Raw genomic sequence first — 19,012 nt, 5'->3', positions numbered from 1 at the left:
AGTGTCCGCCTCGGCTGGTTCCTCCGGTCGGCCAGAACAAGTGAAAATTCGGCCTCTTCCCCTGGAAGTCTGGCCAAGTTTGGCGAATATTTTCCAAGTGCCAACGACATTCATTTAAGACATGGCGATTGAATGTTTACGTACCGGTAGTTATTGTCGTTGCTTGACGCGCGATGACTCGCACATTCGCTCAATACCCAGTACTTCCCCCTAGCAGTCATCGTCGCTGCCTGGCTTTCGATGTCCGTTATTGAGGTGAGAATATTTGAAATTGTTGCTGAGGATGCGTGTTAATGTGACGAACGCTTTATAGTGATTCAGTTTCTCGCTTTTTGATGAGCCTGACGGACGCACACCCACGCACAATGAGATGCATGAGAAACGGCCTTGGTTACCATCACATTTGAAGCGATGAATACGAAGTTAAATTTTATGACTCGGTGTATAAGTCGAGGTCGATTTTTTTCGGTCGATTTTGGATCGAAAAAGGTCGACTAATACACCGGCAAATACGGTACTCTGTCTTGTCATTTATTTGTTATGCCTGCATAGATAAATAAATAAATAAATAAATAAATAAATATATATATATATATATATATATATATATATATATATATATATATAACACAATAATATTAATTGTTTGTCTGTATAGAAACGTGTATTGTATTATATTGTATTGTATTGTATTGTATTGTATTGTATTGTATTGTATTGTATTGTATTGTATTGTATTGTATTGTATTGTATTGTATTGAGGGACAAGTAGTATGGGATGTATTGTATTGTATTGTATTGTATTGTATTGTATTGTATTGTATTGTATTGTATTGTATCGTAATACTGTAAAAATACGCTTATTTATAGGTTAATTAATAAATGCAGACACTCACTGGCATACAGTGTATCCTATTGCCTCGCAGATCTTTATTTGGTGCCTGTAATAACCTCCAGTCTCTGCCTCTGTTGTAGGTAATATGTGTCTTCACTTTCTTATCTGTCTTTTTGTTGGCCAAGAACATGCCTTTTATCCCTGCCACCTGTAAAGACAGAAAAAAAAAACACTCAGAAACAACATCAACAAGTACAAGTGCTTAAACGTTATTTCCCTCAGTCACACTAATAAAAATTAAAACTACCAAGAATGACAATCTCCAAAGTAACACAATCACCTCTGCTTAGCTCTTTTATATTTCCAATAAGACTAAACATTGCTACAAACACAGAGGGGCAAATGCTTGACTAGCTGGGCATTTGTAAGTTTGTTTCAAAACTATTTTAGACTGCTTGTTCAAGGAGGGGTAGGAAGTGAGCCAGAGGCAGTTGCATCAGACAATGTAACACCGCGTTCATAAATGGCATGTGCTGCAATCTGTCCCAGAGGAAGGCTTTAGAATATCCTACAATCTGGGTGGTGACCCCAATCAAGAGTATATTTGATTCCTTAGCCCGGGCCAAAGTAAGATATGAGCAGTATCCTCAGCTGCTTAATTATTTCATTCATGTGGCATTTGAGACCCAAATAAGCAATAATTTTGGATTAAGTTTTTGGATTAGATTATGCTTGGTGTAAAAAATAGCATTTGTACATCAAACGTATGCCTAAACTGCAGTATGGCTCGTACTGTTTACATTCACACACTGTATCATGCAACTGAAGGAGAAAACTTTGTTTCAGTCTGAACTGTGCTATAAACAAAGACTGTGTATGATTAACATCTAGGAGTGAAATACTAGAATGCAATGATACTATGGTACCATGCATTCTTAACAATGCTGGGTTAAAAACAACACAAATTGGGTTAAAAACTGGACTGGCCCAGGAAGATAGCTGTTAGGGTTTTCTGGTTAGTTTTATCCTATGATTATGTTGGAATGTAACCTGTAATAATTAAACTCGCTTGTCCTGTCTTAACAAAAGTAGTAGAACAAAGTGCTAAGATCTTTTGAACTGATTGACTAGCTGCAGAGGAAGCAACCAAAGTGTTTTGTTCACACAACATCGTGAAGGACCCCCTGCTGTGCTTTGATCAGCCAGGGGCTTCGGCCATTTGCCCACTCTCAACCCCCACTCTGTTTCTCTTAATAAATATCCCCTCGCAGGAACAAGGGTTCAGACTTCATTCTGGAGTGAGTGAACTCTCCACCTGCAGGTGTCAAAAAGGACTTACTTGTCTCCGTGTGGTTCTTGCAAGATATTGTTTGAGTGAACAAATCTCTAACATTTTGGTGCCGAAACCCGGGACCCTCATACCCGCTATCTGGCTGACGAAGGAGGACGTGCTGCATTGTCGACAAGCCAGTGTCCATTAGGAGGACCTGGAGAAGAAAGTCCTGGGAAGAGAATTCTTCGCTGGGCCAGCATCTTAGGTCTGCCTTCGTCTGACAGAGGTGGATTGACGGGACCCGGCAGTGCAACGAACCAAGGGAACAAGTAAGTTAAAGGCCTTAAGTTGTGTGCACGAGAGATACGGCTTTGGTTTGTCCGAGCCATGAGATACGGCTTTGGCTTGTCCGAGCTATGAGATACGGCTTTGGTTTGTCCGAGCTATGAGATACGGCTTTGGTTTGTCCGAGCTATGAGATACGGCTTTGGTTTATCCGAGCTATGAGATACGGCTTTGGTTTGTCCGAGCTATGAGATACGGCTTTGGTTTGTCCGAGCTATGAGATACGGCTTTGGTTTGTCCGAGCCATGAGGCCTAAAAAAGCGCTGGCGTTTGTGTGATTGAGTGTGTGACTGGTAGGATAAATTGACTAAATAGCAGTTCTAGCATTGATCCACGGCAATAATACAGGCTAGTAATTTGTTGAAAGGTCAATTTAAACCTGCATTGAGGATCCTCAAAGACATAAAAGAAATAAATAAGTAATAATAATAATAATATTTTTGAGAAAAAGAAATTGTATAACCTAAAACTACTAGAATTAAGATGGGAAATAAGAACGGTAAATCTCTTGCTCTGCTCTTCTTTGAGATGAGAAGTTCATGGCAAGGAGATTTCTTAATTGTATGCAATACATGCTGAAGTGAAAGAATATGTATGGAATACAAGGAAATTAGAAAAGAGAGAGAATTGGATTGTGCTAAAATGTGGTTGAAAGCTTCACAAGAAAGAAGAGAACAAATCCAAAAGACAAAAGATGGAAAGTTGAAAAGTGATGAAGCCGCCATTCAATTGAGATTTGAAAAAGAATTCTGGGTACATAGTGGCATCCCATTCAATGATGCAGATGAGAGTGCTTATCAGCAACATCTTAAAATTCCGCTCCTCACTGGTTTCCCCCCTGACTTGGGCAGTTGGGTGAGAAAACACTTGGTGGAAGCGGACACTGCTTGGTTTACAAAAAACATGCAGTGGCCCAGAGACGCTGACAAAGGGATTGAGAAAGGCAGAAGTTTTGATGTATTTCATCTAGATGATGATAATGATCTAAATGAAGATACAACAATCTTCTACCAAAGTTCCCAAAGGGGCAGAGGAAGAGTTAGATACCAACAACGTCGCAAGCCACCATTCAAATCAAAACCCCCATCAGATTCAGACAACTGTTGGAACTGTGGGAGACGAGGACACTTTGCACGAGAGTGTCGTTCTGCAAAGCAATATCAATCAAAGGGTGCAGGAAGGGGCAGAGGAAAAGCCAAATTTTTAGCATGACAAGCTTCCTCCTCTTTGACCGCTTATGCTCATACAGAGAAAGAAAGAACAGATGCCCATACGACAGCAAAACATGTCATTGTCAGATTATTAGAATTTTTTTAAATTATTAGAAGTCTTGTCCATCCAAGAAGTATGACAATGCTGTTTGTATGCCCAAATTACAAATGACTAGAGCTCAATTTGTGTTACACTAAAGTTAAAATATGCAAATCAAGTGGTAAAGAAATGCAACTTGCTTCTAGAAGATAAATAAATAAAATTAGAATGTGCTGTCCTCGTGTGCATGGGAGGGACCAGCTCATGATCGACCACAGGAAATGGCCAGCCTGTGACGAATCATTGTTGTTGAGACCTACCTTCTGCACGCGAGAGCTGTGCATGTGTGTGCGTATGTGTTAAAGTTAGAGTCCCAAATTGATGAAGATTGGCTAAACTTTTAATATAAAGAAATTTGCTAGACTGTTGTCTATTCAATTTACACCGCAGAACAGAAACAATTTTGACAGATAAAAATGAGAGGAAAAGAGAGAAATCTGTTTGCGAGCAGAAACTAATCCACACTAGTGTATGTTAAGTGTCGAGCTCACATGAGAAATTTGATGAAGAAAAAAAAAAAAAAAAAACGACAGAACATGCTTTCAGGAATTGGAAGAAGCTAAATTGTGAATTTAAGATTTTGCAATGCTACATTTAATAGGAATAATTGATTGGTTGATTATACAAAATTCTAAATGCAAGCTAAATCTGAGAGATTGAGTTCTTCAAATTTAAACACAAAGAAAAAATTCAGATTAATTTGCCAGTTGTTTGTTTTAGTTAAGTTTTTTTTGGACTGGTGGATTGTTCTACCAGGAAACCTGAGTTGAAAATGATATATGAATGCTGTGTGGTGAGCTTGGATGAATGTGATAGTATGACTCCTTTTTGGAGACTGTGTGAGATGCATATGATGAGCATTGATGAATGATTGCTTGAATGAAAGGTTGAATGGTTGAAGTCGTTGGCGACTACTATAGAAAATTAGTAGAGCGACTTTGATGAAAGAGTGATTTTGAGCAGGTTGAATGTTAGAAAGAAACACGTAGCTTTTGGATTGATAATTAACTAGAGAAAAAACTGGAGAACCAGTAACACATGTAGAAGATGTGTGAACTGAGAAATTGAGAAGCGTTTTGGAAAGAAAGTCAGATTAAATGATGATGGAATCGTATGTCGTTAGGACCGCATTCTCCCATAAAGTTTGTCAAGGTGTGAGGCATGGGCGTTGCCAAGCCTCAAAAGGAGGGAGTGAGTAGGACAGATATTGGAAGATAGTAAGAATACAACACTTTATGACAATGAATTTTCGAATACATTTGGTGTTATACTGTGGTAAAAATTTTTTGTTCTGGTGTAGATAGGTTAGCAACACGAGAGATTTAGAGGTTCAAAAGAAAGACAGTTAAAAGAAAACATTTTTGATTTGGAAAATTGCAGGCTAACAGGAACATGAGAACGATAAGAACTACGAGGTGGGATCCAATTTCATTGGGGAGATTGAGAATTCACAGCACCATACTCGAAGTCACATTTTTGAGCAAGCATGACAATAACATGTGAGAGGTCAAGACATACAGATCAGGGCTTGATGTGGAAAGCAGACCTCGATGAGTTGATTTTCAATAATGATACTGAAGACAACATACTGTCCGATTAAATTGGAACAATAGATAAAATGTAGCTCAAAAATAGGATGAGTTGCAGGATTTACGATATAAAAACGAGACCGCTGTTATTAGAAGAATTTGAAGTTTGGTAAACAAACGTTACCAGCAAATTGATGGAAGCAGCTACATTTGGAGATAGTCTTACAAGTTTGATGTCCCAGCCTGTCATTCTCAGTGTCAGGGTCCCTGAAACCCAATCCGAGACTTCACCTGCAGCCGTGAACAACTACAAAATGGTGCCTGGCTCTGAAGCACCTTTGCCCTTTGGCGAAGGACAAGAAAAGACTACTGTTGTGCTTGGAGAGGGGCAAGTACACTCCGGAGGACAGACAACATCCTCGGGGACGAGAAAAGACAGTGAAAAGCGGAGGAACTCACAATGATGAAAATTGACTCATTTGAACAATGGACTCATTCAAGAGTGATGGATGGGGTCGCTCTGAAGCAACAACAAAAGAACACCAACTTGAGAGGGTGAAGTGCAGCAAAAAGATATGGACTTGGAGTGTCCGACAACCAAATCGCACTCCTTGCTACGGCGTTACCAAATTTGGTGAAGCTTGGTTCAAAGTGGAAGGGAGATTCATTGTGCACTGAGTTTGACAGAACTGAGGAGATTTGATAAATAAATAAATAAAAATTTGAAAAATACGTAGGGCTACAGAGAAAAGCATTATAATCAGAGATTGAACGGATTTGGATAAAACAAATAGGCTAAAACGGTAGGAAACAAGAGCAAGATCTGATATTTTGGCTCATCAAGCTTAAGACGTAGAGGTCGAGTTATATAAATTTTAGAACAGGACATTTGGCAGTCAGGAGGGAGCTAGGTTGCTCAATGTACCTACTCAATACAATAGTAAGGTTTTTTGTACCACAGTGGAGGTTGGATGGTCAGAAAGTTAGGTATGTTCAATTTTTGACATTCACACAATCATGCATAGGAGTCACACGGCGACAGTTAACAAGACAATGACTGCAATAGGGGCCACATACGACTGCACCGACAGGAAAAAGTAGAAGCGAGAGAGCAGAGTATGGGATTATATGCTCAAACGTCTGCTATACAGTTACCAATAGGAGATTCTATCAAAAGAAGCTACATGAGAGATGGATTAGAATCTATTTGTCTGTGTGTGTGTGTGTGTGTGTGTGTGTGTGTGTGTGTGTGTGTGTGTGTGTGTGTTCACACCCTGTGTGGGTGCGAGCGTGTGAGGAGAAAGAAGGCATGGGTAAGACAATCTCTTTTAAACCAGGAGGCAATAAATGGGAACGCCCCTGTCATAAATAGTTTTTGGTTAAAGGGAATCATTAGGAGGTGTTCAAACTCTTCCCGCAAACACTCCTATTTACCAGTTAAATGGGCACGACAATTGACTACGAGAGTTGCAAGCAACAGATGAAGAGCAGTCCTTGGCAGATTATATGATCAGGACGCTCAAACTGTGTCAAAGACAAATTTACTGCCGCCTGATCTTTCCTCCTCACAGGTCGACAACCCCATCAATCCAGGAGACTGGGTCTACATCAAAGTCATCAAAAGAAGGAACTGGGCCAGCCACGACAGGAGGGACCATTCCAAGTCTTGCTGACTACACATCCAAGGTTGCAGGACCCACAAATGCATTAACGACGACTGCTCTCCAGGAGGGAACTGGATGGGAGCTTTGGACATCGCCGCTGTGTGCCAGGATGAGAGAGCCGTTTTCAAGGTGTAAGGGCTCTCCAATCAACATGGCTACACCATCGAACGGAACATACTTCATACAGAATGGCTGGTGGCTTTGTGGTCACAAGGTTTATCCGATGCTGCCCGCCAACTGGACACGAGCGTGTGCGCCAGTGTGTGTGACGGAACACACCTACAGACTAGAACATCATCAGCTGACGAAAACGCGAGCACATATACATCTTCTTAGACGTGACAGATGTGATAATGATAATGAGACGTGGATTGCGTAGATGCTGTTCTGTGTTTTTCTTTTTATTTTTTTTATTATTATTGATAGCATTCTGGTCGCCTAGGCCAAAGGGACCGTGTAAGAATTTTCCTGCTAATAACATCTGGCCAGCAGGTTTTTCGCTTACACAATAAGTTTGATCTGGGGTATTAAGGTAATGCCTCATCTTCACTGGAAGGTGTTGCTATCATTGTTTGTTGTTTTTATTTTTCCTATTCTTCTTTCTTCATTATACGTATATATGTTTTCTTGCTTGTCTTTGTTGTTTGGGGTGACATAATCATATGATAAATCAGGAGGGAGATGTTAGGGTTTTCTGGTTAGTTTTATCCTATGATTATGTTGGAATGTAACCTGTAATAATTAAACTCGCTTGTCCTGTCTTAACAAAAGTAGTAGAACAAAGTGCTAAGATCTTTTGAACTGATTGACTAGCTGCAGAGGAAGCAACCAAAGTGTTTTGTTCACACAACATCGTGAAGGACCCCCTGCTGTGCTTTGATCAGCCAGGGGCTTCGGCCATTTGCCCACTCTCAACCCCCACTCTGTTTCTCTTAATAAATATCCCCTCGCAGGAACAAGGGTTCAGACTTCATTCTGGAGTGAGTGAACTCTCCACCTGCAGGTGTCAAAAAGGACTTACTTGTCTCCGTGTGGTTCTTGCAAGATATTGTTTGAGTGAACAAATCTCTAACAATAGCCATATCAACTCAAGTGTCTCATTAAACCTCAGACATCTGATAAAGAAAATAAACCTGCTATAGTAAATCTGAATATCACCAATGTTCAGGGCTTTGTTCCTTATATTCAAAGTTTAAATGCCTGTGTGTAATGTTCTCGCTAGCATGCACTGGTTCACTCTGACTGTTGGGAAACTAAGAGTGTTGCTCAAATTTGTTGATTATTCACAGTGCACCAAAAATAGAGTGCCAGTGCATGCATAAGGCACTCAGCTTCGGAAACAGCGCGGTAATGCTAGCTTCATTTGGAATTTACTTGAAGCGGAGCGGAGCGCACGCTGCCTTTAGGAACACAAGCACTGGGATAGACGGCTAACTAAACTCTGGAGACATAATGCAATATCCTGATGTTTGTAGTTTTTGATAAAAAAAAAACAAAAAACAAAAAAAACCTTGACTTCAATGTCTGACATCGTGAAAGCAGCGCACATCGATTCAAAGTGATCTCTTTTAATCACTTGTATAACTACTTTTCTGTGCATGAATTACACGAGCCACCAACACTTCGTGTTTTAATTGCTTGTGCCAAAATAGGGAAAGATTTTCACAATATGAATTGTGCTTGATTCATAGGAGCATCATTATTTTATGGTAAATGTGAGTTACATACATATGAAAGGGAAGTTTCTTCACTTTTTACTATTTGTATTTTTCAAAGAAACATGTATTTTTTCAGTTTTAATTTGAGATCAAACGAATACAATGCCTCGGAATTAAATGTTCAAATCCAGTTTATAAAGTAAAATAATTTTCATTTAAGTATCAATTGTTTTAGAACATGTTTTCCGAGAATCATCAAAAACTATGAGTGCACAAGCCAAACGTTTGGGAACCACTGATATAAATCATGTTTTTGCTGGAACAGGGATTGCATGCTGAAGCCCACATGAGAAATAGCCCATATAATGTTGATGAACACAATTGTACTACAGTAACGACCTAAAGAAGCTGCTTACCTCATATAGATCAACCATGACGTTTCCTTCAAGGCCCATGCTACTGACAACATTCTCCAAAGCCAGAGTATAATAGACACCTGATGTGTCAGACACGTACAAATTATAGGTTTCATTCTGGTTCCACTCCTGTACTGCTGCCACAACACGATTTTCATCCGTACTGATGACATGCAAGTCCTGCAAGAAAGGTAAAGTCATTAAATGTTATGCCTTTTTTTTTTTATTCCATTTACGTTTCTCTTAAAGTGAGAAATGTTACGATAACAAATGCCTTAAACTTACTGCATATGTAGGTATAACGAGTGATATAATCGAAACATTCGGCTTGGAGTAGATTTTTGATTGATAGTGTATATTAAAAAATATATCATTGGACACTATAAACCAAATACGTACATGGGTGAACATTATTGTTATATTTATTTAATATATAGTTTATGTATAGTTATATAAGTGGTGGCTCCTTTTGGCTTTTCCCCTCAGGGGTCACCACAGCAAAAACCACCAGTTTCTTGGTCCAGATGGTTTGCATGAGATGTTTTTGTCACAGTTTTTATGCCAGATGCACTTCCTGACGCAACCCGCTGCATTTATTCGGGCTTGGGACTTTCACACTGACAAGTGCCCTGTGGTTGCATATGGTTCTCTGACCCAGAATTGGACCCAGGCCACGGCGGTGAGAGCGCCGCATCCTAACCACTGGACCATCTGGGACGTATGTAGTTATATAGGCCTGTGGAATAATTGGAACTGCAACTGACGATGAGTCTGACGCCAGCGCAGCATCTACTGCCGGAGTCAGTGGAGTTGTTTATAAGTGACACAGAGGACGAAGATTTCAATGGATTTAATGATTTGGAGTGACACGGATGGTTTGATAAATTTGTTATTTATGTTATACTTATTTGAATAACTGTTAATATGTTACGTCAGGCACGTTCTATCAGACTAGGGGGACCCGATCCAATATTCTTATAATAATTCATTAAATTTGTATAGCGCTTTTCAAAAACCCAAAGACACTTACAGGGAACAAGGCAAAGACATACAGAAGGGGAGGGGGAAGGGGAAGAGACAATGGGATAAAATTAAGAAGAGGAAACGAGTTATGGGTAGGGGAGGTTATAGGCTTGAAAGAAGAAGTAAGTTTTTAAACGTGACTTAAATATGGGGAGTGTGGGTGAGTCACAGACAGACTGAGGGAGAGAGTTCCAGAGTCGGGGTGATGTGCAGGAGAAGGCTCTGTCGCCGAAGGATTTGAGTTAAGATTTTGGGACTGTCAGATGTGAAGTATTGGAGGATCGGAGGGGACGTTTGGGGCAGTAGGGGACAAGGAGGTCGGATAGGTAAGTGGGACCCAGGTGGTGAAGGGCTTTGAAGGTGAGGAGGAGTATCTTGAAGATGATACACTCCTTAATGGGGGGCCAGTGAAGAGAGTGGAGAACAGGAGTGATGTGTTCACGGGACCGGGTGTGGGTAAGGAGGCGGGCAGCCAGAGGGGAGGGAGTGATGCTTGAGGAGTCAATGGTGAGTGTGATGGACCCAGTTTTATTAAGGGAGGATTTAGTGCCTATGAGGAGGAGTTCTGTTTTGTCACTGTTGAGTTTGAGAAAGTTGAGGGTCAGCCATGTTTTTATTGTAGAGATGCAGGTTTCAAAGTGGGTGAGGGGAGGGTTTTGGGTTGGTGTGGTGCGTATATAGATCTGGGTGTCATCAGCGTAGTAGTGGAAGTCCAGATTGAGTTTAAGGATGACATTACCAAGGGGAAAGAGGTAACAGATGAATAGGAGAGGGTCAAGAACTGAGCCTTGAGGGACCCCCTGTGTAACTGGGGAGAGGATGGATGTGTGGCCGGAGAGAGAGATGAAGTGGTTTCTGTTGGCGAGATAGGAGGTGAGTGCCCTCAACACCTAGTTGGTGCAGCCTTTGAAGGAAGATGGAATGGTTCACAGTGTCAAAGGCTGCGCTAAGGTCGAGTAGTAATAGGATGTTGAGGGCACCAGAGTCTGCAGAAATGAGAAGATCGTTGGTGACTTTAACAAGAGCTGTTTCGGTGCTGTGAAGTGGGCGGAATCCGGACTGGAAGGGTTCATAGAGGTTGTTGAACTGGAGATGGTTGTGGAGTTGGGCGGAGACAATGCGTTCAAGGGTTTTGGAAATGAATGAGAGGTTGGAGATGGGACGGTAGTTGGAGAGGTTGACTGGGTCCAAGGTGGGCTTTTTGAGGACGGGGGGGATGGCTGCAAGCTTATAGAGAGTGGGAAAGTGGCCAAGGAATAGAGACTGATTAAAAGGGTGGTGAGGTGAGGGAGGAGGACAGGGAGGCAGGCCTTAGTTAAGGTCGTTGGAAGGGGGTCGAGAGAGCAGGTGGTTGTCTTGGATGCGGTGATGATGTCTAGGATGGTGGAGGAGTCGACAAGGGAGAAGGCAGTGAGAGAGGGGAAGGGCGTGAGGTCAGGAAGGGGGGGGGGGCAGGAGAGCAGTGGAGGTGGGGGAGGAGGAGTTATTGATGGTGTTGGTCAGAGAACTGTTGATTTGGGCGATTTTGTTGTTAAAGTTGACAAGGAAGGAGTTACAGAAGGCGGGTGAGGAGGGTGGCTTGGTGGCCGGTGGCTGGAGCAATTTGTTGACGGTGGAGAACAGTATGCGGGGGTTCGGGTTGGTGTTATTAATGAGAGATGAGAAGTAAGCAGATTTGGCAGCAAGAAGAGCATCACGGTAGGAGGAGATGTGTTGTTTGAAGGTTTCAGCATGGACAGTGAGGCGGGTTCTTTTGTGGAGGCGTTCGAGTTGACGGCCAGTTTGTTTGATGGAGCGGAGTTCCGGGGTGTACCAAGGGGCAGAGTTAGTGAATGTAACAGAGGAAGTTTTCCAGGGGGCTAGGGAATCAAGGGAGTCAGAAAGGATGTTGTTGAGCATGGTGGCGAGGTCATCAAGGGAGGAAGAAGTGGGGTCGGAAGGAAGGGCAGAGGATAAGAGCTGGCAACGCGTGATTGGGTTTACAGTCTTGATGTTGCGGTAGGAGATGGTGCGTTTTGTGGAATTATGAGGCAAGGGTAGAGTGGCAGAGAAGAGGATGCAGGATCTGACAGCGGAAAGGCGAGAGGACGGGGGTTGGATGTGAGTGGAAAGGAGGAGCATACTGTATCCAGGGTGTGGCCTTTGGTGTGGGTGGGGAAGTTGATGTGCTGGGTGAGATGGAAGCAGTCCAGAAGGGAGATGAAGTCGGACGTCAGTGGAGCAGTTGGCTGGTCGATGTGGATGTTGAAGTCACCGATGAGCAGGAAGCGATAGGAGACTGAGGATACAATGGTGAGAAGTTCAAAGAGTTCAGAAAGAAAAGACGGATGTGACTTTGGGGGGCGGTAGATGAGAACAGCAGTTGTAGAGTTGGGGAGGGAAAAAGTGAGATATTCAAAGGATGAAATAGATGGGAGGTTGAGGTCCAATTCAGTGATGGGTAGGGACTGCTTATGGAGGACAGCAATGCCACTTCCTCGCCCAGAGAGGCGGGGCTTGGCGATGTAGCTGTAGTTGGACGGAGTGGCTTGGTTGAGAGTAAAAAAATCCAGGGGCTGTTGCCATGTTTCACAGAGAAGGAGCAGACCCAAGTTATTGTCCAATAGTAGTTCAACAATAACTGGTGATTTATTGGAGAGAGAGCGACAGTTCAGCACCGCGAGGGAGATGGATGAAGGAGCGGGGGGGAGGAGGAGCGGAGATTGTTGAGGTTGGCAGTACGGGAGGTGGGGGTGACGGGGCGGCGAGAGCTAGTCCAGAAAGAAAGGATGGGTGAGCCATCAGGGAATGTCGGTTAAAAGATAGTCCAGAGCTACGGTGGATGTAGCGGCGTCGGCGGAGGATCCCAGTCTTGCTGGCAGCTGAGGCAGCAGCAGCAGGGAGACGTTGATTATAGTTGAGGTGATTAAGATCAGCAGCAGTGTAGACAATCGGGCGAGAATTTGGTGGAATAGAAGCCCGGAGTAGCAGAAGTGATAGTGCATGGAAGAGATGAGACGTGACAGCAGCTGGGAATAATCCAGATAAAATGCTAGAAGTGGCTAGTAGCTGGTTAGCTAGAAGTTGGTAGGCAGTGAAATGCATGGAAGCAGCGGTGGACCGAGTAGTGATGGAGTGGGTGGTGGTGTTGGTCGATCCCGACTGTACCCGCACAAACGGCAAGCCCCAGTGTGTCATGGCGGCACACAGCCGAGCCACGACCGGCGAGCTCGCAGCGAGCGGGTGCTCCCCCCGAGGACGCCGGCCGAGTGGCCAGAAAGTTGGGTTAAAGCTGTTTGCCAGGCCAAGAGCGAGCAGCTACTGGTTCAGAGCCGGAAGGTAGGAGGGTCCGGTGTGGGTTTGGCTAGCTGGCTAGCATAGCTCGTAGTCCGAGGGAGCGGGAACAGAGAGGTGCGAGCAGAGCTGCAGAGATACACGGTGGGCAGGTGAAAAGGCGAGAAAAATAAAAGAAAAAACGGGCACGCTTAAAACGGGAAACACAAAATAAATAGCGGACAAACAAATAGCGGACACGGTTTGGGGCAGAAGCGGCAGTCAACAATCCAGACGCCAGCGTTGCTCTAACCCGGAAGACAAAAATAAATAAAAAATCTTATTGGATATTGACTACTATACCAGACTACGTTTTACTTTTACTTGTCACATTTTAAAACCAATATTTTTACTTTTCACTGAGTATGTTTCTTTAACTTTTAATGCCTGACAACAATTAAAATAATGATTACACCTGAAAGAAAATGCTCTCATCCCTGTCCCTTGGCTACGACAATCATTTGAATCTGTCGAGCTACGACATGATACATATGCAAGTGGCTCGTAAAACATAGACACACTACACAGTTTCTGTAGGCAGCAGTGAGTTGAGTTGAATTAAACACAGCACACTCCTGCTGGTCCACTGCAGTGTGTGCAGCTCATTCTTCTAAAACTTTGGATGAAGAGGGTCGGCAGCGCTGCCAACTTAACTTGACGATCCGGCAGATGGAATTTTCCTTGGAATCTCATCATTCTTTTAATTGAAATATTGTAACTTACTTTACTAATAATCACGAAATGTTGATTACCTTGGGCAAAGTGTACTTCGGCAGTTTCATTGGTGTAAAGACATCTCTCTTTGCAGACACATAGTAGATTGGCTTCCCTGTAGTCGACACCTATAAGTGATAATTGCGTGAACAAGACAAAAAAGAAAATCAGATATAATATACCATATTGGCCCAAATATAAGATGACCCTGATTATAAGACGACCCCCTCTTTATCAAGACTCAAGTTTGAAAAAAGACTTTTTGAACACCAAATTTAATTTTTATACAGAAAATAATTACAGTTCATCTGAAACAAATGATTATAACAATATATTTGAGAGAAAAAGCATGTTATTTTGCCTCATTCAAATCATGCAAAAACTCTATCACATCTTAATATCTTCGTGCTACCGCTATTTTTATTTTTATTCTTTGTGACAGGGGTTTGTTTTGGCCTGGGGAACTAAGTTCAGCATTCGCTTTTAAGATATCTGGCGCCATCTAGCGTTGTGAATGGGTATAATGTCTAGACCCCGACTAAAAGACGACCCCCACTTTTTCAGTCTCATTTTAATGCAAAAAACACCGTCTTATATTCGGACCAATACGGTAATTTAGATAATTGTCACATGCTTACGGCACCTGCTACTCGACCACGCCCATCCTATCAACGGAATCGCCGCCACCTGTTGCATGCTCATTGAGTGCACTATATTAGCGTAGCCAGCGCAAACCCGCTTGTCAGCCTGTCTTGTGATGCCGCTTAGCTCACCCGTCCCTGACTCCCCTTGCCATTTTGGTACACTCTTTGATCTGTCTGTCTAGTGACTAGTCCGTCTGTCCGTGCTGCCGGTTACTCTTCTCCTAGGAGTCTGCCAGTCCGCAGCCAACCCGTTCCAGTGAGAAGCCCAGCAGAGTGTTATTCCACCAGGTTCGCCATTCAGCAACTCTCGCTTGACAACCACACCCCAGTCCAGCGCCCCACCGTTCCCTTTCCTCCCCACAATAAAGTCTTTGTCGCTCAACATTTGGCTGTACTGTCTGTTCCATTACAATAATGTCTTTAGAATGTCTAAATCTTCACATCTTACACCGCTAAAATATTTTCATTGTGATGCTGAACTTGACAATCACCCACCTGGACAAACACATACTCATCTTGAACCACCAGAGAATTGGCGTCAATGTAGCCAGGGAATGGTTTTCCCTTGTTGGCATCTGTGCAGTTCTGCAGCTTGCAGGTGACATACAGCGCCTCTGCTCCCAAACACACACACAAACAGACACACAAACACACATAGAGACATCAGTCTTGGTGCTAACCAATGAAGATACGTAGACAACCTTTCCATAAAGCCAGAAGGCTTTTTCGACCTTTCCATATTACTTGTGTCAATAAAGTGGTTTCACTAAACTTGATGCTGGTTGGAGGTGAAGATAAATGACCAAAGAGGCCAATTGCGTTCTTTGCCTTCAATTGGATTCCGTGGAGAGAGTCGGGCCCCACAAGCGATCTGCCAAATATGCGCTGGCTCTCTCCACATGCACATGATCAATAGTGATAGTCTCTAGTCTCCGATTGGAATATCAGACATAATAAATGTTGCTATGTGGGCTTGTATTATTGGCTTTTCTCTGTTGTGTTGATGTCAAAAGAGACATTATTCCTTGTTCGATAATGCTTCAAGCAATATTTTCACCTCCCTGGAAAACATTGTAAATATTCCAGAGTTGTAGGAAACTTGGGCAATTTTATTAAAAACATAATTAAATTAAAATTAATTAAATTAGAAATTGCATATGTAATGTATGCATATTGAGCAGCACGTCCGCCTCACAGTTCAGAGGGTATGGGTTTGATTCCACCTCCCACCCTGTGTGGAGTTTGGATGTTCTCCCCGTGCCTGCGTGGGGTTTCCCCGGGCGCCCCAGTTTCCTCCCTCTTCCCAAAAACATGCATGGTAGGTGTGAGTGCGAGTGCGGATGATTGTTCGTCACTGTGTGCCCTGCGATTGGCTGGCAACCAGTTCAGGGTGCCCCCCGCCTAATGTTCGATGACTGCTGGGATAAGCTCCAGCATGCCCGCGGCCCCGTGGGGACAAGCAGTACAGAAAATTGATGGATGGATGGATGCATATGTACAGTCCAACCTCGGTTTTCGACCACAATCCGTTCCAGAATGCGGTTCAAGAAGTGAATGGGTCCAATTCCGAATCTATTTTTCCCATTACAAATAAGGGGGAAAAATGTAATCCGTTTGAAGACTTAAAAAAAACGACCTTTTTAAGCTATTTTTCATTCGCGCATTTTTGTCCGATCGCGCAACTGCAGCGCGCCGCCGAACGCGCAACCGTAGCGCGCCGCCGAACGCGCAACTGAACGCGCTGGTCGCATTATTGTGACAGAGCGGTCACTAAACTTTAGAAAATATTTTTAAAGTCCTAATGGACTTTCCATAATTTAAGTGGACCTCAGTGCGCAGGGAGCTTAATTTGTTCCGATCGCGCAACCACAGCGCGCCGGGCGCTCACTGTCGCATTGCTTTAGGAGCATCTTTGTGTTGTAGGATAGCTTTACTGCTCCCACATGGTTCCTTTGGAGGCATGATTAGAGTTGATGCAATCCTCAGAGATGAGATGGGACCAAGTCACACGTGCAAGTCTCAAGTCTTAACCTTCAAGACTCAAGTAAGTCCCAAGTTATTTTTTTCTTGGGCAAATCAAGTCAACTCAAGTCCTTAAATAGGTCAAGTCAAGTCCAAGTCAAGTCCTTAAATAGGTCAAGTCAAGTCCAAGTCAAGTCACCTTATTGTTGCAATTTTACCCGCAGAATCTGATCTTAGTAGTGAAAAGACAAGATATCAGTAACTTTAAGTAATTATCATTGTCCAATGTGTCTAACCTGTTTTAAAAATAGCAATTACCGTAATTACCGGACTATAAACCGCACCGGATTATAAACCGCATCAGCTAAAATTCAGGGATATTTCAGTTTTTTTCTTACTTAAGCCGCACCGGACTATAAGCCGCACGTGCACACGAGTTTTTTACAAAGAAAGACAGTACATAGAAAGCCTTTTTAACGTTTTAATAACATAATTGAACATGTCTTTCTAAACATGGCCTGTGACGCAGCAGTAGTACCACAGCAACGCGGAAGTGTGCACGCGAGTTATTAGCAAAAAAAGACTGGAAACAGAAAGTTTTTTTTAAAGCTTTAATAACATACCTTAACATTTCTTTCCAAACACTGCCTGTGACGCGGCAGTAATACCGCAGCAACACGGCAGTAACACACCAAAGTCACTGAGACGTGGCGGTAACACAGCAGCAACACAGCAGCAACACGGTAGCACAGCACTAACAGGGCTGGTTAAAGAAAACATACCAGTAAAAGTAAAAAACGAGCCGTCTTCATCTTCCTCCTGTGCACTGAAACCATCGAAGTCTTCCTCCTTAGTGTCCGATTGGAATAGCGTTAGATATCCTTCGCCTCACACTTTCTCAGTCTCTCTTTCGTCGTCGCTTTTATGCATTTCTTCGAGTGTGAAGAGGGTCTGTTCATGCTAATCTTATTCATGCACGAAGCACTAAATTACATTAAACTAGCGAGTGACACGTATAGCTTAAAAGCGGCATCATATGCATTTCTTTTGTCCCCCATAATGACGGTTTGTGTATAAAAGCTTCCTGTCTTTGTGTGAGCGCGGGTGTGTGCGTGATGCGCGAGACGATCAAAACACAAACTAGCACGTCTTCTTTGGCGCATTATCTCTTCTTTGTCTGTCTCGCTCTTGCTTCCTGCTAGAGCGCCCCCTGGAGACCGGAGGCTGTAAAAATCCATGAGTACGCTCCAGAGTAGACACAAGATAATGTCATCAACATCGACTGCCTTTGGCTTAAAAGCGGCATCATATGCATTTCTTTTTTCCCTCATGATGACGGTTTGTGTATAAAGGCTTCCTTTCAGTAATGTCCGTCTTGATCGCGTTCTGTGTGATGCGCGAAATGTAAACACAAACTAGCACATCTTCTTCGGTGCATTATCTCTTCTTTGCCTGTCTTGCTCTTGCTTCCTGCTAGAGCGCCCCCTGGAGGCCGGAGGCCGTAAAAATCCATAAGTACGCCGCGCTGCCGTTTAAGGTTCAAAGTAACCTTCTGAATAAAATGCATTAAAAGTTCACATTCATTACAACTTGTTTTTGGTGAGCAAAATGTCAGAAGAATTGAATTTAAATGCTGATTGATTGGGTTTTAATACAATGCAGATGGTCCAAACAGCGCCACTGCTTTGTGTAATCTCTGAGTGACATGGCAGAGTAAGAGAAAGGGTTTAGAGCACAGGTGTCAAACTCAAGGCCCGGGGGCCAGATACGGCCCACCACATCATGCTATGTGGTCCGCGAAGACAAATTGTGCATCAAATTCGTGTCATTACTAGAATTGCAAATTGTCTTCACTTTTACTAATGTCTTTTTTTTAAATATTTGACCAATTTTTACTCGCCTGATTTGAAAACGAGTTATTTGTCAGTTTGTTTTGTAGCTTTTACTGTATATAATAGTGTTAAGAGTAAAAGTGATCAAGTCATCACAAAAATCACGAAAAAAATCTTATATAAGCCGAACCTGACTATGAACCGCAGGGTCCAAAATTTTGGAAAAAAGTCGCGGCTTATAGTCCGGAAATTACGGTACTGATATTCAGTAAAAACACCATGGACTCAAACAAAAAAGAAATTACCTCATACAATGATTTATTGACAGCTCAATCTAAACAAATGAACGTCTGCCGACAGTGTCTGACACATTTGAGTTGCAAATATGAAAAAATAATCTGAAAAAATCTGAAAGAAGAAATGTTTTTGTTGCATATCTCGCACTGTACTGTCCGTCTTTTGCCGTCATAAAAGTCATTGCGATAGCCGAAGGT

General features: G+C 42.8%; 1 protein-coding gene and 1 pseudogene across 6 annotated transcripts in view; both read right to left on the bottom strand.

Annotated features, from left to right (window-relative positions):
• sorcs1 (sortilin-related VPS10 domain containing receptor 1) overlaps positions 1-19,012 on the bottom strand; it is a 180,349-nt gene that overhangs the window by 60,940 nt on the left and 100,397 nt on the right. For all 6 annotated transcript variants that reach the window (XR_015858240.1, XR_015858241.1, XM_088374787.1 and 3 more), the window contains exons 7-10: positions 15,220-15,338; positions 14,119-14,208; positions 9,032-9,211; positions 897-1,043 (exon numbers count right to left, since the gene is read on the bottom strand). Coding sequence is in view for 4 of the 6 variants with exons in the window: in XM_088374787.1 (XP_088230913.1) it covers positions 897-1,043; positions 9,032-9,211; positions 14,119-14,208; positions 15,220-15,338 (536 nt within the window). In the remaining 2 variants the exon portion in view is untranslated. The remainder of the gene's footprint in view (positions 1-896; positions 1,044-9,031; positions 9,212-14,118; positions 14,209-15,219; positions 15,339-19,012) is intronic.
• Positions 11,124-12,010, bottom strand: LOC148398648 (uncharacterized; annotated as a pseudogene).

This window comes from Syngnathus floridae, chromosome 4 (assembly GCF_059516105.1).
Source record: "Syngnathus floridae isolate MCC-2025c chromosome 4, RoL_Sflo_1.0, whole genome shotgun sequence".
In the NCBI taxonomy this organism is placed as follows: Eukaryota; Metazoa; Chordata; class Actinopteri; order Syngnathiformes; family Syngnathidae; genus Syngnathus; species Syngnathus floridae.
The sequence above is the reverse complement of the archived record's forward strand: the minus strand, read 5'-3'. Positions and strand labels throughout refer to the sequence as shown.